Genomic DNA, 22,217 nt, shown 5'->3' with positions numbered 1-22,217 from the left:
CTAAAGTAATGGTTTATTACATCTCGATAGTTAGTTTCAGAGTTATTTAGTAAAAACAAATTAGGTTTAGTAATTCTTGAATGTTTTGATTAAGCCAATAATATTCTAATTTTTAAAATTATGTTTTTCTCATCGTAAAAACAGAACTCATGGTCAATAAGACATTTCTGGGTAAATCAACAATCCTGCTTTCACTTTGTTATCGTCTTTATGACTGAATTTCAATCTATATCTAAAGACCCTTACATCATTTAACACTAGATCTGCATAATAAAGGACACATTTTTTCATAGCTGTTAAGAATATTCATATTTTATAATTATGAACGTGACTGCGTGTCTAAAAAAATGGAAGCATTTTTTTTCTCCAGTATCACAAGAGTTATGCTCTTTGTCAATTTTAGTTGTTTCCCCTAATTTCAATGTGCTTCATAACCAAAGTGGCTTCATATTGAACATAATAGGATATATGCATTCCAAATCCAGCATTGGTTCATTATGGTATTAAATTTATTTAACTTTGTCCGTAACGATCAGTTACAGTTAAGATAGGACCTATAATGATCACAAATGTTTATGCATATCGTGCATATAACGCTTTAGAACAAAAGTGATAAGAGAAACGATGGGTCACTATCAGAGATGCAAGGCTTACATCTGTCTATCAAATCAATCAGTGTGTTATTGTTTTTCTCCTAATAAAAATGTGTTGTTGTGTTTATCAAAGATGTAACAAACTCATAGCTTGACTTAAAGGAAGTCATCAAATTCAAGATAAATTGAACAGGTGCAAATATTGATAGTTGTGAGACCATAACGTACGGTGAGACAAAAGATTGATTAGACATTTAGAGTTAAATAGAGTTGTAACCAATAAAGGTGATACGACGATATTCAATGGCGAATATATTTCTGGTACTTTATATGGTTTATGTAAGTTTACATTTAACAGGTTGGTAGTTTATATGTTTTTATCTATAATAGTTATTTTGATTAGATAGATAAATAGATAGATAGATAGATAAATAGATAGATAGATAGATAGATAGATAGATAGATAGATAGATAGATAGATAGATAGATAGATAGATAGATAGATAGATAGATAGACAGGGCCGACTAGGGCCTCCAATTATATATATTTGTATATACATAGAGAGATAAACAGAGAGAGAGAGACAGAGACAGACAGAGAGAGTGATAGATATATAGATAGATGTAGATCAGTGATTCCCAAAGTGGTCTATATAGACCCCCAGGGGTCTACGAAGACCTCCTAGGGGTCTACGAAAGTAAAAAAATAAATTGGGGGTCTATGAGATGTCCACGGGGGTCTACGGTAATAGATTTCATTTAAGCAGGTCGTTACTTAATTTTCACATTCCATTAATGTAATTATTTCATACACTAATATATGATTTTATTTCATACACTTATATATGATTTTTACCCGAGTTAATCCTTTCAATATTTATCCTGCTATTGAAACAAAACATTGTTGTATTCAATTTCAATACTTATTTAAATAGCTTAATTTTGTCTACATGAAACTAATATTTAGAGAAAAAAAAAGAAATGTAGACAGTACATCATTAATTATTTAAAATTGGGATTCATTCCTTCCTTGTCAAACACACAGTTGCCTAAGTGACTCTTTTATGACGATATGAGACCAGTTACGATGGAGAATCATCTGAGACAATGCCACCCTGACCAAAATTAAGATTTGAACAACTTTCGATTACTCAAAGTTCAGAATAGACCCACAAAATCTCTGTTCGACATCATATAGAGAAGGTTTTGGTTTGTGAGCGTCTTACAAGATTTCTTTACTTATAGCAACATACGGAAAACAGCAAAGGTCAAACATTGATTTTACCAGCCGTTTTACAAAAACATACATCTGTTACTATTAAAAGAATTTCTTTAATCGACAATACAGTTTAAGGTCGCTTCGGTGGCATGAGTTATAAAATTAAAAGCTTCTTATGTAAATCTTTGCAAAAGATAGAAATACAGTTTGGTCAGACAAAGTGTAGTGCTGTGTGCTACAAACTGTCTAATGGTCACCATCTCATCTCATCTCATCTATGACTGTGGTCCTTTCTGGGCATAGGCCAACAACCAGCTTTCTCCAGGCATCTCGGTTCTGTGCGATAGTCTCCAACGGTCCCCACGTCTTGCCCATCTGCTTGGCATCTGTTTCCAAATCGCGGTGCCATGGTAAAGCTCGAGCAGTCTTCCATCAGCTGAAGAACACCTGGGGATCTAGGGAAAAAAGCACGACCACCACGATTAGGCTATGTAACACCATTGTTAAGCCGATACTACTTTATGGAGCATAGACCTGGAGAAACACCATCACCACCATGAAACAATCCAGGTATTCATCAATAGCTGCCTGAGGAAGATTCTTATAATCCGCTGACCAGACAAGATCTCGAATGAGGAACTGTGGCAAGAACAAAGCAGCAGCCCATGGAAGTAGATATCCTTCAGAGACGCTGGAGATGGATAGGTCACACCCTTTGCCAGCCTACATCCAGCATAACATGGCAAGCCCTAGCCTGGAACCCACAAGGAAAGAAGAAGAGGGGACGGCCCAGGGATACATGGCGGTAATGGTCACCGTCTCCTTATATTTCCTAAGGTTGACTCACGAGAGCTTGTTTAGGCTCCAGTTACTCGCCTTTGCCCCTCTCCAGTTAATGAAAACAGTTCCGCAGATTTAATATTTGAGCCACACGTGAAAGATCAATAAATACACGAGCAACTGCTCTTTGCGAAACCTTTTACAATGATACTTATGGCATATTCATTAATTAATTAATTAATATCAATGTTAGAAAGACTAATTCATAGAAAAACAGATTCGTATATGAAACATAATATCCGTAGCTGTGTAGTTTTAAATTACATGTTTACTCTTCAACTCACTACAGTTAGAAATTTGTTTAAAAATAATGTTGATGAATTTGCAAAAAATTTGCAAGTTGAGTAGGGGGTCTACCGAAAACCAGAAAACATGGCAAGGGGTCTACGAGACAAAAAAGTTTGGGAACCACTGATGTAGATAAAAAGATAGGTCCATAGATACATAGATACATATATACATAGATACTTATTATGTTTCCCACATTATCTAAGGGAAAACTAGATAGATAGATAGATAGATAGATAGATAGATAGATAGATAGATAGATACATACATACATACATACATACATACATACATACATACATACATACATACTTATATACATACTTACATACATACTTACATACATACATACATACATACATACATACATACATACATACATACATACATACATACATACATACATACATACATACATACATACATACATATATACTAATTATGTTTCCCATATTATCTAAGGGGAAACTAGATAGATAGATAGATAAATAGATAGATAGATAGATAGATAGATAGATAGATAGATAGATAGATAGATAGATAGATAGATAGATAGATAGATAGATAGATAGATTAATTGATTGATTGATTGATTGATCGTTTGAAGGCAGTCAACAATTTCAATGCAGCAGACCTGACTATGACAAGCTTCAACCCACAGATGTTGGCGTTTGTGTTTACAATATGTGTGTACATTGTATTTCCAAGACTACATACCAGGAAATAAACTACACACTGGCTGTGAAAATTAATGTAGGTTTACAGTTACATAGTAATCGACATTCAAATCAACATTAATTTTAAAGTCTTTCCAGACATCCCAAAATCCACAATCTAAACGTAGTGAATTACTTCCAGACTGTTGTTGAATTACGGTTCCAGTTTAGATATAAAGACTAAAGCTGTATTCTAGTTTTTGTGTTTGCAAGAAAAGAAACCAATGATAAATTTTCAACGCGCAAAGGAATGGAAACAATGAGGTTGATGGCTCGATTGATCACTCACCAAACGCCATAAATAAATCCTAAGAAAGAATTAAAACAAATAAAAAGAAGACGACAGAAGCTCACGACAGAAGCTCACGACAGAAGCTCACGACAAAAGCTCACGACAGAAGCTCACAACAGAAGCTCACGAAAAAAGCTCACGACAGAAGCTCACGACAGAAGCTCACGACAGAAGCTCAGGGTGTCACACATTGAACTGCTAGCTAGCTACGTAGATACGGCTCTTCATTTATTTTTTACGGAGCCTTCTCCATGTTTGTGTATAGTCTTTTCCTTCTGCTACGTAAGAAGTCTGCAAAGGGTAACAAGCACCGCCTGCCCGAAAATTATTGTTTTTTTTTGTTTTTTTTGTGTGTTTTTTTTTTTTTGGTAGATTAAAATTAAAATTTGAAAGATGTTTTGTTTAAAATACAATTCTGTCTTACAAGACAATGAATGTAAATGCTAAGTAAATAAATTCATTTATAACACTCTATTCAGGAGACTGTTTGGACGCTGGATAAAGACAATGCTCTCTATTTAACTCAAGACAACTTGACTCGCATCACATTTCCTTTCAATGATAGTCTAGGATTTAGTCTGTTTGATGGTCCAGTACAGTTCCAGTTTTCAATGTCAGCACTAGAGGAAGATGGGAATGTGACCAATGAGACCACTCCTTGGACTGCACCTGAACGTTTCAGTAAGTGTTGATGCCTTTCGCTGTGTAGACTAGACTTAATTACAAGAACGTTACAGGGGACGTCAATATACACGTAGAACCCAAACCTTGGCCCACAAACTGAGTCAAAGGCTGGATGCCATTCATTTATTAAATGTAACCATATAGAGAATCGGGGGCGCGGTGGCTGAGTGGTTAAGCACTCGGCTTCCGAACCTGGAATCCTGGGTTCGAATCTCGGTGAAGACTGGGATTTTGAATTTCGGGATTTTTAGGGCGCCCCTGAGTCCACCCAACTCTAATGGGAACCTGACTTTAGTTGGGGAAAGTAAAGGCGGTTGGTCGTTGTGCTGGCCACAAAACACCCTGCTAGTAAACCGTTGGCCATAGAAAAAGATAAACTTAACATCATCTGCCGCATAGATCTGAAAGGGAAACTTCTTTCTTTTTTTTATAAAGAGAATCCGTCCGTCGTCTCTACAAAAGAAATAAATAAGTCTGAAAATGACTAGAACTGACCTGCCTTCAGAGCCGCTATTCTATCAACTAAGTTTTTATTTCAGATCCATCCAAAGTCTGAGTTTTTATACAATTACGTCATTGTCACCATGACATCAAAACATAAACCAAAATCAACAAATCCCGAATTTACGCGCTAAATATAATCTAATACCCAGTGGCGTCAATAGGGGGCGTGGTCCTCACCGGGTGACATCCGTTAGGGGGGTGACACCCAAGTAAATAAAATGCACTTTGTGAAAAACTGTCAATTAAAAATTAAAAGACAATGGCTAAATATTGGAACATTCACAATTAATAAATAGATTTTTGTTTCATTTCGACTAAAAATATTTTTTTTATGAAATTCTATCAAAATGTTAAAAATGCTATATCTTACTTAATATTACAAGCAAAACGTGAAACCTTACTTTCAGATGTATATCAGCTGCATATATGTATATGAACACTGCTTCGATTGAAAAAATATTATTTTAACTTTTGTGGGTTTTAAGTTAGCATCGTAATATCAGGATACCAACCAATAGTCACTGTTTAACAAATGGCGACATTATTGAGGCATAAAATATTTTTGAAATAAATGTATTTAATCCAAATTTTGTAGAATGGGAAAGTAATAAAGTGGCCATTGAGATTTCTGAAGATGATGATCAGTTTTCTGTAAAAAAAAAAAAACTCTAGCCAAGATGAAGGAAATGTTACAATGTGTCAGTCGAATGATATACTTGAATATTTGAGGGGATTTGTCTTCTTGGCGTGTGTCAATTTCACATCATTTACGAAGGAATTATCCTGAGCAAAAGGAAAAGTCACCAGATTTCAAAAGAATGGTTCTGATGTTTCCTAATTGGCATTTAATAGCAAAAAACGGTATTCTTTTGTTGTCGACATTTTCAAATAATTGTCTTGAAATGAAATAGAAATTTGTAACTTAATTTCATGTGTGGTTGAAATAAAGTCCGATATCGGAATATTAAAAGACGTATGAAGAATTCATCTGGATTGGAAAATCGGACACAAGAGCATCAGACTTCAAATACAACTGACAACGAAGTCGTTGCTATGATTGATGTCAAGAAGTCAAACAATGGAAGCTTGCATTGCACGGGCTGTTTTGTATAAAAGCAAAATATTTGATAGTTTGTGATTATATTAACAACGAGTCTTTATTGAATAAAGAGTTCCCATGAGAGGATGGAAATGTTATGTAGATAAAACCCATAGATGAAAGTACATCTGTAATGTTAAAAAGTTTATACATGTTTCACCAAAGATGTAAAAGATGTCAGATGACTGAAAGCACCTTTGTATTTTGTTTGACGACACACCTGACATAGCACACTTGACACAGCATACCTGACTTAGCACACACTAATCAGATTCTGAAGGTATCAGATTTTAAGGGAGACAAAAAAAAAGCTGATGAGATCAACTTAATATCTTAAAATGTCTAGAAAAGGTTGAGCTGGAATGTATATGTGGAGCTCAAAGATATGAAAATGCAGCTTCATTGTCTGAAACCATGGAGGAGTACAGAAAATTTATTAAGAGCCAACAGAATAGCTATTTAATAGATGTGTATCACATTCACTCAATCTATGTGGTCAACATTCTTTTTCAGAAAATGCTTTTTCTCTAGCATTGTGTTTGGTATTTTTGAAATACTTTTTTCATTCTGCAATTATAGCCACTAGAGACGCAGCTTAAGATCTTTTATTGTACCTATCTTTAATTTATTTTTCGGGGGTGTGGAAAGGTGTACTAGAAGGCCAAAGATACACAAGAGTTGAGGCTTATCTTTAAACTATTGACAATGTGGTGACTAATTAAACCTCTTCTTTAACAAAGGCATAACACATTAGCGCAATGTGTTATACAAAAAAGGTTCTTCTAAAAAAAAACATGTGATTCAGAAGAAAAAAGAAAATAAAAACAAGAAGAAAATGTTAGGCGAGATGCCGGACTCACTCTTTAAGAAGAGAAAAAAGATGTTCATTCTTATTTGCATTGATAGTAACGCTGAGCTTCAACTCCTACTGGAAGAAATCACTGATGTAGCAGATACATTTTTAACAATCCCACCGAAAATTCTTTAGTTCAACAACCAACGAAGTATTGTAGATGTCAGTTTGAAAATATTGGCGTATATGATGATTTCACAAAAGGCGACATTCAAATAGAAATACCACGTGACTGAGAAGTGATCTCTAGGCAACAAAAGGTATTTTTGAAGAAAATATAAAAGTTGACAGTGCATGATTCATAGGCCACTGAGACCTTAAAGAATATCTCTAAATCATTTAACAAGCCTTCTTACCATCTGTTTATCGATGGCGCCAAGTAAAAAAGGATTTCTACTATTAAAATTAAGAAGAAAAAAAACAAACAAGGTGTAATTTTGTACATATGAAATCGTTAAAGACATTTACTATGATTAGGTTAGTGATAACTAGTCAAGTTTGAAATCCAGGGGAAAAAAAACAGTGTAATTTAGTTATGGTTGCATTGTTGCAAAACTGAACCAGATATTAATATGTTTTCAATGTTTTCAATTAATAATAATAATAATAATATCTTTTATATAGCGCTACTTTCATGCTTATAGCCTGCTCAGAGCGATGTGGTCTAATTTCATTTGTGGACCAGTTGGGGAGATGGGTATCTGGGAGAAGGTTTTTTGTGCTGCCTTTAGGCGCTCAGTTAACACAACTTTGCTCGAGTTGGGTGTCGAACCTCGAGTCCCCTTCATAAATAGCCCAGCCGAGAAAGTTCATGCGTACGTAGCCTCTCGACAACACTTCCTACAATTACGATTCCAAAGATTAAACATGCATGCAGAGTTTCAAATGACTACGCAAACCCAGGTGAACTATAGATAAATTGTAATAATTTAAACGAATTTAATGAAAATATAATGAATTTTAAAATTTAATAGACACTCATTTTGTAGTTGTCAAACAATCAAATAACGTAGGTAATTATCAACTAAATGTATTACAGCGCAACATATAAATGATTACAAAAAAAACAGGATTTTTTAAAAGGGGGTGGCAGGGGGGTGACGCCCTGAGCTGACCGCACCTGGTGACACCCATCCTAGTGACGCCACTGCTAATACCTAACAGTAAGATACGTTGCACATTATTGTAAGTTTTGAAACAGTTCTGTGTCTGAGTGTCTGTTAGTATGAGTGTTTGTAATAAAAATAAGAGGAGGTTTTGGTAATTCAATACTTTTTTTTTTATCTAAATGATTTTTTTTTACTTTTATTTTCTCTAAATCCGAAAATACAATTACCTCCCCCCGTATAATACAATTACGACAGCAAAGGGACCTTCAAAGAAGTACCAACATTTAGCGTAATCTATTCAAGATATAAATGTTCTAGACTTTGAACCAAATTAAAAATATTCTTTTTGATACTTTGAAAAATTATAGCAATCAAACCAGAGTTTTCCCTGTGTGGTCAACGAGCTAGTCATTCTTTTCCCAGAGATATACATCAACAGTCACATTTCTAGAAACGCTGTTAGAGCCGTTTTTGATAACGGTATCCATACATGTTACAGGTTCCACCTATGAATTTGCAAGCTTGAAAGAGGAAAAAGAAACCAAAGTTAAAAATTTCATGAAAATTAGTTTTTGCGTTTCTTAAGTGAAAGATGTGTAAATAGATAGATAGATAGATAGATAGATAGATAGATAGATAGATAGATAGATAGATAGATAGATAGATAGATAGATAGGTCTATGATTAATTGATTGATCCTTTGAAGGTAGTCAACAATTTCAATGCAGCAGACCTGACTATGACAAGCTTCAACCTAAAGATCTTGGTGTTTGTCTTTACAATATGTGTGTACATTGTATTTCCAAGACTACATACCAGGAAATAAACTACACACTGGCTGTGAAAATTAATGTAGGTTTACAGTTTAGATAGAAACTAACATTCAAATCATTTTTGAATTTTAAAGACTTGCCAGATTTCTCGAAATCTGCATTCTAAACATAGCCAATCCCTTCCAGACTGTTCTTAACGTTAGAAACGTCCAAACCTAAATCTCCCTTGAATCCGATCCCAACTTTAGACATTAAGACAAAATTATAATTTAAGTAATGAAGGAAATACTATTGTGTGTGTTTGCAAGAAGTATTAATGTTGAGGGTGATGGCTTAATTTTAACATCACCTAATGATATCCTTATATCGAATCTCAGTAAAGACTTGGATTTTCTATTTCGGGTTCTTAAGATGTCCCTAAAGCCGTTAGTCGCTTTTTTGGCCACATGACATCCTCGTTAACCGTTGGAGAGAGAAACAGTCAGTACTTTGATACGTTTACTTGGGGTGTCTGCTGCTTTGTTTTTAAGTCAATATGGCCTCCTTCAGTCTTGAGGTGATTACATCAGCTATGGTGGGAAGGATGTCACCCCGCAGCTCCCTCCTTCAGTATAGCTGATGATTTCATTTTTGTCGTGGTAGCGTTATGTACTGCAAGCTACCTTAGGGTCAACGGCTTTTGATTTTTTTTTCTCAGGGTTGGGTCACGTTGCCTTTATCCATGTTTGGGTATAAGTGTTTTCCTTCCTTTAGAATCTAGATGGTCTAACATGCCCCGCCTGCCCGAAGATTTTTTGTTTGTTAGCTTCAACTTTAAAAGATGTTTCATTTCAGATACAATTCTGTCTTTTATAAATTCCTTTGTAACACTCTATCCAGGAGACTGTTTGGACGCTGGATAAAGACAATGCTATCTATTCAACTCAAGACAACTTGACTCAGATCACATTCCCTTTTAATGATAGTCTAGGATTTAGTCTGTTGGATGGTCCAGTCCAGTTCCAGTTTTCAATGTCAGCTCTAGAGGGAGATGGGAATGTGACCAATGAGACCAATCCTTGCACCACATCAGAACAATTCAGTAAGACACATTGCACATTACGTAAACTTCATATCTTTATTGTATGTTTCGGTTTGTCTACATAATTTTGTACAAATTATTTTCATCCAATCTTTATTAAATTTTGCATACAAGCTTATGCTCGATGACAACAAAAGAATCAATAAAAAAAATAAATAATTAGTTAAATACATTTGTCGAAAATAATTAATTTTGATTTTATATAGACAATGTATTAAGCTAAATTGGGATAAGCCTTGTATAGAGAATTAAGTAATTAGAATAGAAAGATAGTATGAGTAGTATAAAATAATCAAATGTAAAGATTATATGATTATTCAAAGACTTTATGTTAATGTAAAAATTATATCAAATTAACTACAAAGAAAACTTTTCACTGGACTGTTTTTAGAACTGCTTTAATTACCATTTTAAAAAATGATAATAATATTTTTAAATAGTTTCACTTTAACTTAACTTTAAGCAGAATTACTGTCGTGCGCATCTAGAGTTGCTTCTTGTGGGATGTTTCTCTTTTGTGCACCATAATGGTTTGGGTTTTAGTTTCTAAGGACGCGCTATATTGGTGTCATTGCTCCGCTTGTTTTTGCCTTGAGATGGAGTACTCTGTTGGGTAGTTAGTTTAGTTTGCGTTATTCTTCGCGGGGTAGTTTTGAAATCTTTTTTGTTATAATCGTGTGAATGGCGGTCTCAAGTAATGTGTATTTTTCTTGTTTAGGGGACGCAGGTTTGGGACTCGGTGTAGTCAAGCCTGATTGTATTTTGTATGGTTTGATCCTTGAACCCATGGCATTGGGTTGTGGGCTTCGCTCCGTGATTGAGTTATGGCACTGAGCTTAAGGTGTGCTATATCTATTGTCAATATTTTGATTATGTGAACGTTATCATTTATATCATAACACCACATTTATTCATTAAATTGTTAAACTTACGCTCTTGTTGTTAACTAATGCAAGTTCACTTTTCGTTATTATTAACTATTACTCGTGTTGAACAATTGTTGTTACTAACGGTTCAGTTGAATGACATTTAGTCGTTGCTTTGGTCTATACGGTCAAGGTGGGGGAACCCGGAATAATAAGTCATACCCTAGATATACCTGGATAAACCCACCCTGACAATTACAACTATTCCATAGTGACAGTAAGTGTCCCATACAGTAAACGAGTAACAAGGCGAAAACAATGCATAGTGAAAGAGAAATAATAAAATTGAAATTAATATTAAAACGCACCAAATAGATCTCGTAGAAACTAAGTGTAGCAATGTTCCGTTGTTGTTGTTGTTGTTTATGTAACCATTCATTATTAAAAAAGAGAAAAACTGTCGCTTTATAATCTTTAGAAAAGATGTATTGTTTTTAAACAAAAAGTATCATTAATGTTTTTCACGTTACGTTTAAATTGGATTACAGAATCACAATTTATTCTCTCCCTCTATTACGTGACCTTCCACAGCAGAGACCTTAACGACGTCCTATTCCCTTGGTATGTTTATTTGTATTCAATGATAATACAAACTTTTCGAAAAATAATATTTCAAAATAATTACATCCTTCAACCCTCACGCAAGCAGATTTCACAGATAATTACATCCTGGCCCAGACCTCCCGCAAGCAGATTTCACAGATAATTACATCCTGGCCCAGACCTCCCGCAAGCAGATTTCACAGATAATTACATCCTGGCCCAGACCTCCCGCAAGCAGATTTCACAGATAATTACATCCTGGCCCAGACCTCCCGCAAGCAGATTTCACAGATAATTACATCCTGGCCCAGACCTCCCGCAAGCAGATTTCACAGATAATTACATCCTGGCCCAGACCTCCCTCTGGACGACGAGGAATATATCGGAAGGTAGGGTTTGAACCTAGGATCATCGAGACAATTAGGCCTGAGCGACACTCCAGAGCACATACCACACGACCAGAGAGCTATCAGATCATGCAGCCATCCAATGCCCTATTTGCTTGGTATGTTTTGTGTATTCAATGATAATACAAGACTTAAACGCTGCACTAATTCACTTGTTTGTTCTATCTGCATTAGAGACTCCAGATTTTATTTGTGGCAGTCCTGATTATGACAGATCTCAAACTCCCAGATATGAAATGTGCCGCCAGTATCTGTGCGTTCAATGTGTTTCCAATGTCACTTACCAGCTAATTAACGCTACACTCGGTTTCTTAGTTCAGGTTAGTAAATAAGTAGATGTGCAGATGATAATCCCTCACGTTTCTTCGGACACATGGAGGAGATGTCACGGATGAATGTGTGTATGTATGTATAATCTATTTTTACAATCTGCGCGAATGACCGGAAGTGTGTTGTTTGTTAGACAGAGACCAGCGTGTGTGATATGCAGTAAAAGTTGATTAAAGTGTATGTGTTTGATCTAGTGGTTTAATTGTTTTATTTCGTTAACTAGAACTGAACCAGGGACACCTAGACGTATCGAGACCTAAGGTAGATTCAATCGAGTTATAAGTATAAGTAGATAGAGTTATATAATATGAAAGCTTGTGACAGAGGAGAATTTTAAGATCTGTTTAAGTTCTGTTCTGTTCAAAATAAAAGAATGTAAAGTCCTAAAAATTTTTACAGTGAAAATAAAGGCCTATTAAAAATTTTAGGGATGAATGTATAATACGGTTTGTAAGATGGGTTATTCTAATTAAGGTGCCGCCTTTGTTGGTCTACATCTATGACTGACTTGGTCGTGGATGGCTGCCTGGTCGTGCGGTTTGCGCGCTGGACTGTCGTTCGGATTTATCGATGGTCCAGGGTTCAAACCCTGCCCGCTCCCATCCCCCGTCGTCCTGCGGGAGGTTTGGACTAGGAAGTAATTATCTTCAACTCTGAAGGAACATCCGAAAAATGTAAAACATTTTACAAACATTTTACAGACTGACAAAATTAACATAAATATGTCAAGAGTGGACTAAGTTGCCAATAGTGATGTTTTTTTTTCAAACTAGAACAAAGCTTCAGTAAATTGTTGATCAGTACTTTTATTTATTGACGGGTACACAATGTGTGTAGTGCCGGTGTTTATATATGCTAGGAGGGTATGTGCTTTGTTTCAGAACCGTGCTTTTGTTTGAGGTTGGGAATGAAGGCTTTCGATTGGAAGAAAAAAATGTGATGTTATTATAATACTGGCTATAGACTAAGCCACTAAGTTTTAAAATTGATGAGGTTAATACTTTAAACAATAGAACAGAAAGTATTTTTACTACAGATATTGTAGTTAATTCATATTATATCCTTTTTGTTTTATTTTTCGTGACAGTTCAAATGTATTAATTCATATATTTGACAACCTGTTGTAGGATAAAGTTGGCTATTCTTACAAGAACTTGACCTTCTTTCGAACTGAAGTCGACCAAACTACAATTACATTCCAATTCATGGATGAACTTATGGAAATTTTGGCTTATGGTTACCAAATTCAATATCAGTTTTCTATGTCAGTCTTAGACAATGTTGGCAGACGGAGGAAGGAAATCTCTCCTTTGAGTGAACACATGAAATACGGTAAAGTTTTAAAGTCATTTGATTTACACTTTTATAGCAAAAGTCGTGGTCTTCAAACCACCATCTTGACCTTGACTCTGTCCTCCACTCTGACCTTTCATCTCCACTCTAAATCCACCACTACTTTCATTGTTATCCACCTCTGTATGTTGACCTCCACTCTGCCACACCATGACGAGATGACCTTAATCTGGTCTCCACTCTTGAGCTTACCCTGACCTCACCTTGACCTAGAATTTGTCTCCATTCTTACCCCACAATGACCTCCACTTTTAGCCCACCATGAACTCCATTTGATCGCAACTCTGCCCCCCAACATGACCTCTACTATGACCCATAGTGACATCCACTTTACCCCCTATCAAAATGACCAAGTTGACCACAGCCCTGGTTTCAACATTGAACACCAAACTGGCCCATTCTCTGACCACCAGTAACATATAAGACTACTGAGATTACGCCATATGTAATACGTTTTAATATTAAAACAAAAGTCTCTTTAATAATGAAAAAAAAAGGTTCACGGTTCTAGAGATGATAACTTTTACATTTGAATTTCTTAAACTAAACCTATACCCGGGGTCGGCAACCTGCGGCTCGCGAGCCACATACGGCTCTTTGGATGTGAAGCTGCGGCTCTTATTAGTTCCATACGCAAATATTATTTATTTTATCGAATTTGTTTTTCAAATAGCCACTTGTACTCGCTATTCACCACACCTCTACCCCATTACACACGCCCTCACTGTTGATAAGTCCGACGGAAGCTCTCGGATGTCTCTATGTAAATTTTAATTCGCTTTCGACGCAAGACGAATTAGCATCTTCACCATGTGCTTTGGCTGTGACGAATAGTTTGTTGTTTCAAGTAATTGAGTTAGAAGCGATTATCTTCTCAAAGTTAGAAGCAATGTACAAGTAATGCTAATATGGCGAGCTTTGCGGTACCACTAGAAATTGCGAAAAAAATGCAAATTATTTATAGATGGTGAGTATGTCAAAAACTGCTTCATACATGCTGTGACTAGTCAAAAACTCGCTGTCAGAGTCACTCTAAATTATCACAGCATTAATTTTTTTTTTCCTTATTTATTTATTTTATTTTAATTATTTCCCCATCCTACCCCTAAATTCTCCACCCGCACCACCTTTTCCCCTCCAGGCTAGACTTAGTTGACCACATTGGAGATAGTTAGGCCACGTCTTTCGATTTATCTTCCCTTGACCGGGGCAAAGATACACCCAGACTCTTTGATCTCATCGGCAGGATGTCTGACAGCCGCAGTGGACACCACCTTGTGTGGAATGCAAGTCACTCCCCCCCCCTTTCTCCTACGTCTCTCTTTGATCTAGGAGATTACTCGAGTCAAAGTGCCTCTCGACGCTCCCATCTTAAGTCTAATTCACCCACGTGTAAGATAATTCTTAGCCTAGGACATTTCCTGTGTCCGCCCACATTCTCCAGGCCTGTATATAAGGTAAATCAAATCAAGTCAGACTCTCTCTCCTTTCTCATTATATCTGAGCTATCGAGTCTGGACTACTTCATACATTCTTTCTCCTAGAGGAATACCTGGTGGTAAGCCGAACTTAATCACAAGTTCCATCTTAATTACTTTTGTGCTATTTCCATTGGATATTATCATGTGTATATTGCTTAGTTCATTTAGATTTAATTAGTGCATTGTGTATTTCTCACTGGCGTAAGTAGAGAACATAAACATGTCCTATGTATGTATTTATGAATTGCATTAATCTATTAATGCTACGTTGCTCAATTGATCGTTGATGCAACCATGTATATATTTGTACGTCTTATTTTATTTTCTTCATCTCGGCTGACAACCGTGATAATTTTACTAGCGCACTAATACACCCTCTACATTCAAGCGCGCCCCATTGTTCTCGACCCACGGTCATATGTAAACAAATCGTCTGGGTCGCTGACCACCGCCCATTTCCCCCCCCCCTCTCTTTCTCTATCCACCTGTGTTGTTTATTTGAGATTATTATTTCCCCTTCTATGTACATTCTTATATTATTATTTCCCCTTCTATGTACCTTTTTATATTGCTACTATCAGCCATCTATTTTCCCAATCCCATTTGACATCCTCTCCCCATTGTGCTTTAAAGCAATGTTACCAATCTGACGAATGCACCTCAGCCGAGGGCATCGATAAGATGTATGAGAGACATGTCCTAACTTGTCTTTATTTATCCGCAGCCTCCCTCAGGTGTCTGCCTATTTATCTATTGGATTAATCACCTATTTGCTATCAAGAACTATTTACCTGCCTATTTATTTATTGGATCAACGATCTATTTACCTGCATCTGTGCTTAGTGCTATTCAGCTCTGCACTTGCCTACTGAGATTTACTCAACTCTACCACTTGGCGCTATCGGCATTGCCCGCCTATTCGACAGCCCACCTGTCAAGCTATTAGGTGCGACGTCCCTATAGATTCAGATCTGTGTGAGACGTCTTAGCTACGCCAACCCTCTGCAACTCACTGGACATATCCTGTCAACTACGCTGCCCACGGCAGATCAGCTCTGCCCGCAGTAACCTTGTGCCCACGGTAGCCGGCCACCCGCCCTACTGTGCCCACTACAGATATCAGAACTTTGGACTGAAACTCCACAAGAACTGAATCACCGGCGTCCCTCTATCCGCTAGAGCGCCACCTCCAGCTGCAGAACCCCAAGCCGGAGCACAGCCAGCTGCGACATCAACAGGACAACCAGCTAAGTCAGAGGACAAAGTGACATACTCTCTTATTAAATGCACGAGTGATGATTAAATCTAGTATTCACTAGAGATAGATGCAAACCCCCCCCCCCCTTTTTTTCATTCTTATATGTATATTTATGTAAATAAATATTCTTTTATTTTTAACTTTTGTATCTATCTTTCATTGCTTGTCTCGTTGCGTGTCTGCTCCCGATTCATATGCTGATAGGTTGGTGTGTGATAGCTTTAAAAATAATCATCCCCTAGACATTAAACGCGCCAAACACACATCACATTTCCCCACCTGTCACACATGCGAGTTAATGAGTTGAATAGTCTTCCTGACTGCTACAGTCAGGTAAAGAAGTTGGCATTTGGAGTGCAGACTATCTTTGGATCGACTTATTCGTGCGAGCAATCGTTCTCTTGCAGGAATAGAATTAAAAGAAAAGTATGAAGCCAACATCAAATGAAAATTTAGAGTCGTGTTTGAAACTAAAAACAAGTTATGAGCCAAATGTATCCAAACTTTCTAAAACCTTGCAAAGTCATCGACCCAATGCTATTGGGTTTGCTCAATTGTTTGTTAGTTAAGTACAAGTTAATGTTGTAAGTAAATATTTAACTGCTTTAGTTTTTACCGAATTAACAAAACAATTAGCTAACAATGCCATATATTATCTAATTGGTCGTGAAAAACACTCTAGAGATATCTGTGTGTGTGTGAGTACTATTTATTGTTGACAAGAAAAATTGTTGTGGCTCTTTAAAAACTTTAAAATTTTGTAAATTCTCATTTTTGGCTCTTCCAACTCAAAAGGTTGCCGACCCCTGACCTATACCAATGTTTTCTTATTTTCAGACAAACCGACAGAAATTTACTTTACAATCAATGGCAAGAACGACTCTGTGGTGGAGGTATCAGGCGACATGCTATCCTTCCGCTGCACTTCCAACGGATTCCCTGCGCCTGTACTCTACCTGGACTCAACTCAGTTTATCATTGCGAATCTATTCGATAATAGTCTCATTTCTCCTGGGATTCCTGTCAATATTTCCATCCATGATCGTCTAGCGTCTGGTTCTTTCACTTGTTATTATTCAAGTCAATTTGAAGACAGAGTGGAGAAACGAATGTTCGTCTTGAACCACAGTAAGCAATATATATGTTCTAGATAGCAGGGCCGGCCTTAGGCATAGGCAACCTGGACAGCCGCTTATGGCCTTCGATTGGTGGGGGTCTCTAAACATTTTTTTTTAGAGAAGAAATAAAGAAACTTGTATCCAATGTTATTTTGGAGTCCACTAGGTTTTAAATAATGTAATTTTGGGTTAGCGTTTTTTGTTTTTGCTGCTTATTTTTTATTTTTCTATTTCATTCGGGGACATCTAACTCACTTCGCCTAGGGCAGACTATGGCCTCCAATTATATATATATATATGTGTGTATACATTTAGAGAGACAGAGACATACAGAGAAAGAGAGAGAGTGATAGATAGATAGATAGATAGATAGATAGATAGATAGATAGATAGAGATAAAATGATAGATAGATAGATAAATAGATAGATAGTTAGATAGATAGATAGATAGATAGATAGATAGATAGATAGATAGATAGATAGATAGATAGATAGATAGATAGATAGAGATAAAATGATAGATAGATAGATAGATAGATAGATAGATAGATAAATAGATAGAGATAAAATGATAGATAGATAGATAGATAGATAGATAGATAGATAGATAGATAGATAGATAGATAGATAGATAGATAGATAGATAGATAAATAGATAGTTAGATAGATAGATAGATAGATAGATAGATAGATAGATAGATAGATAGATAGATAGATAGAGATAAAATGATAGATAGATAGATAGATAGATAGATAGATAGAAAGACAGATAGACAGATAGATAGATAGATAGATAGATAGATAGATAGATAGATAGATAGATAGATAGATAGATAGATAGATAGATAGATAGATAGATAGATAGATAGATAAATAGAGATGTCGTCATTTGTATATTTACAAGAGTAGACTATTAAGTAACACTATAAATATGCATTTGGGATTATAGTTTTAATGATGTGTGAGAGTCTACGGCTCTGGCCAAGGAACTAGATATGGGTGATCTGAAGGACACAGGATAAGGATTTGGCATTAACTAGGGACGTAACAATTTCTCACCCCACAGCATTTGCCACCCTCCACGCTGATGTGTCCAAAAGGAAGGACAGGTGTCGCTTAAGTTTGGTTCTTAGCCATATGTGGTGCAAGCTGCCGCAGATTAAAAAGCAGATTAACCAGCTCCTGATTATTCTTCAAGGTTAACACCATACGTCTTTCCCGTAACAGCCAATCAGTGGAGAGGTTTTGATTCAGAATTCAGGCTACCATGCTTGAACTGCCCAGAAATAATTCAAATCAGTAGAGGTTTCGATTCAGAATTCAGGCTACTATGTTTGAACTGCCCAGAAATGACTCAAATCAGTAGAGGTTTCGATTCAGAATTCAGGCTACCGTGCTTGAACTGCTCAGAAATGACTCAATACTTTATTACTATAAACTGTGAGCAACGAATGATCTGTTTGTTGTTTGTGCTATGACTTAGGTCAACATAAAGACGAAACGTTCTTTAGAAAATATTAGACAATATGTTACTTTTTTTTCTAATTCTTTCATATTACTTTATATATATATATATATATTTAACAGGCCAGCTCAGATTAACTTCAAATAAGGATGTAGACAAAGATATAGACATACAAAGTGTAGGAAGCCTTCACTTCTTGACAGACTACAGTTCGTCATTTGACGTGGCAGGCTACCCAGCGCCGAACTCAATTCTGTTATCTTCTAACGGTATTGACATCACGGATGGGGTCGACTTGACCTATACTGTTTACTTTGAAAAATATGTTTTTGGTTATATTAGCGTTAATTTCACAGACCACAGTCTTCTAAAGAAAAGCTCAAACTATAGTTTAACTGTGAACAATGGACGTGTCGCCATCTTCACGTTTTCTTGTGCAGGTAAGATGGTGTATCTCTATTTTTACGTGACTCATTTAATCAGACAGACAAATTGACTATAAAAATATTTTTTATTTAGCAAAAGGGGAGGCGTAATTCTCCATACCTTCTAAACTTGAACTAATTCGTATTTTCTTAAAGATACATGGCTGGGACTCGAACCATTTCCAGTCTCTACATTCAACAAAAAGTTGTGTACGTTAATCTCATTAAGTAAAAGTAAAATTTCCTTATTCAGACCTGGTCATCTATAAAGCAGAGGATGTTAAGGTCATCTATTGCTTTGGCCAACAGTAAATGAGCAGGGTGCCATGGGGCCAGCACAACGACCAACCGCCTTTACTTTCCACAAATAAAGTCAGGTACCTATTAGAGATGGGTGGACTTAGGACGCCCTGAAAATCCCGAAATTCAAAATCTTAGTCTTCATCGAGATTCGAACCCAGGACTCCAGGTTCTGAAGTAGAGTGCTTAATCACACAGCCCCCACGCCCCCACCACCTCATTAAGTATGAGGTATAAATATTTGTGTTTACTTGTCCAGCTCTGCTTTTATTATTTCTGCTATTCTAGGTTGAAGTGTACTGTAAACTAAACAACAAATACAATGTTTAACTGCATTGTTAGCTTGCTAACAGTTGAGTGTCTATTAGAAACTTAGAAAATAAACTCTGTCAAAAGCACGCCCGTGATATTTGTTCGGCAATGACATCTGACATGTTTTGTAGTCAATAAAACAAGTCAAAATGTAAAGTGTTGACGAACAAAGTGTCAATGATATATTAGTAAAGAAACAAAAGTGAAGTACCCTTTCATACTATGAGGTCTATAGGGCAGAAAAGGTAAAAGTCTTCTGTTTCTGTGGCCCAGAGTTAACGAAGGTATCATGTAGCCAGCACAACAACCAATCGTATTTACTTTTCACAACTAATGTCAGGTACCAATTAAAGCTAGGTGGACTCAGAGGCGCTCTTAAGATCTCAAAATTAAAAATCCTTCATTGGGATTTAAACCGGAACGCTCCGGTTCGTAAGCTGAGCGATTAACCAATAATATAATAGCTGATTTTTGTTGTTCTCTTTCAGATTGTAAAGATGTCATTTCCAAGTCCTGTACATCCAGAACTAGTCTAGTGTGTATCACAAGCTTTCTCCTTTTTACACGTCTGTTATCTTATTAGAGTGTATGTGTATAGTAGCTGATCTGCCCAGTTATCGTTGGTTGTATTCTTGATTGTATACCTTATTGTGAATGTCAGTATAATTAGTTGTCATGTTTTAGAATATTATTTGGCATTGTTAATTGTTTATCACAAAGTCAGGGATCAAGTAATAGATACTCCCAACAACATGCAAAATTTCTTTTACCTATTTAGATTTATGTATAATACTACAGATAATGTTATAAACAAAGTAATTATAATAAATACATGTATGTTTTTAATTATTTAGAAGACAAACTCGTTCATCTTTTTGAGCAAAACGAGGCTGTCCCAATCCTGATTGGCTGAATAAACGTATTCTAATGCTGTCTACAAAATGTATGAACTATAGCTATGTTACAAACAAATAAAAGTAGTGGTTTTAGTTTTAACTTTGATATGAAGAAAGAGCTACAGAGAGTTTTATTTTAAACTGTTTCTAGGAAGAAGGAATGTTATCAACTGAAATTAAAAGTACAATGCTAATGAGCTCAATGCCTCAGGGCACCGCGTGACAGACCTCTTCTTGCAATCCATGAATTTTAAGAAGAACTCTTAAGCTGAAAATTAATACGTTTTTGTAATGAAAATATTGCAAATCATATTATGAAGTGATGATTTTTTTTTTCGTTCAACACAGCTTGAGTTTTGTACTGCCTGCTTAAACAACTGTTTTTAGATTTTTTAATATGTATCTTTTTTTCTTTTTATTAATATGAAAACATAGACAAAGATATGTCTCTATGTAATCTAATGGATTTTTCATACACGTAGGCCATTTTTTTTAAAACTTTATTTAAAAATCTACTATACTTCATTATTTCCTCTACTGTATAAAGTATAGTTTTATACCATAGTTATTCTAAACTATTCCACATGTTTTGTCGAATGTATCACAAATATATAAGACAAATATATAAGAGAAATATATAAGACAAATATATAAGACATTGTAACATGAAAATATAAAGTATCTCTTTGTTGCTACTTAAGATACTTATTAAGCTTGAGAACTAAAAAATAAAAGCTCATGGAGTTAGCACGTAGATAGCAATACATTCTAGAGTCAAAGTCAGTGAACAGATTGTTTGTACAATTACTCCTTCTTCCCTAGCGCTATTAGAGCATTGAATGAGTTGCCTGAGCCAGGCAGGAAAACCAGCGATTTGGTAGAATTTAAGTCATTGGTTAACATGCATGACCTGATTGACCTAGGCACATGCGTAGGACGTAGTACGTAATCATCTTCTATTTGGAAGATTAAGATTTTCAAGATATAAAGATGCAATGAAGGTATGTAGGATAGAAAGTGAGACAGGAAGAGAGAAAAGAGAGAGATGCATTAGTAACTAAGCACAATAAAACTGAGCTATCAAAACACTACGAACTACCTCAATTAAATACTTAACCATCCGAAGTCCTTACTGCTACAGCTGAACTACCAAAACAGTACAAACTACCGGATTTAAACTTACTATTTTGAATTTGGAATGTTTTTGTTTTTGAAAATAAGTCTTATAAATACATAGATAGTATCATAAATAATGCGAGTTTGAATAAACTAAATGTTTTTAAGAAAAAAAAGAGTATATTATCACATATGAATTACTTGGTAAGTAAAGTGAGAAAAGTATGTTTATTTTA

At 35.8% G+C, this 22,217-nt stretch overlaps 1 protein-coding gene across 1 annotated transcript; it reads left to right on the top strand.

Annotated features, from left to right (window-relative positions):
• Positions 1-466: 466 nt before the first annotated feature.
• LOC106053018 (uncharacterized) lies at positions 467-21,047 on the top strand. The gene is made up of 10 exons (XM_056040696.1): positions 467-951; positions 3,548-3,693; positions 4,428-4,629; positions 8,904-9,049; positions 9,850-10,051; positions 12,102-12,247; positions 13,385-13,589; positions 17,187-17,477; positions 19,055-19,372; positions 20,458-21,047. The coding sequence occupies exons 1-10, from the start codon at positions 897-899 to the stop codon at positions 20,550-20,552; spliced, it is 1,806 nt and encodes a 601-aa protein (XP_055896671.1). The 5' UTR covers positions 467-896; the 3' UTR covers positions 20,553-21,047.
• The last annotated feature ends 1,170 nt before the right edge of the window (positions 21,048-22,217 follow it).

This window comes from Biomphalaria glabrata, chromosome 9, assembly GCF_947242115.1.
Source record: "Biomphalaria glabrata chromosome 9, xgBioGlab47.1, whole genome shotgun sequence".
NCBI classification, from domain to species: Eukaryota; Metazoa; Mollusca; class Gastropoda; family Planorbidae; genus Biomphalaria; species Biomphalaria glabrata.
The sequence above is the reverse complement of the archived record's forward strand: the minus strand, read 5'-3'. Positions and strand labels throughout refer to the sequence as shown.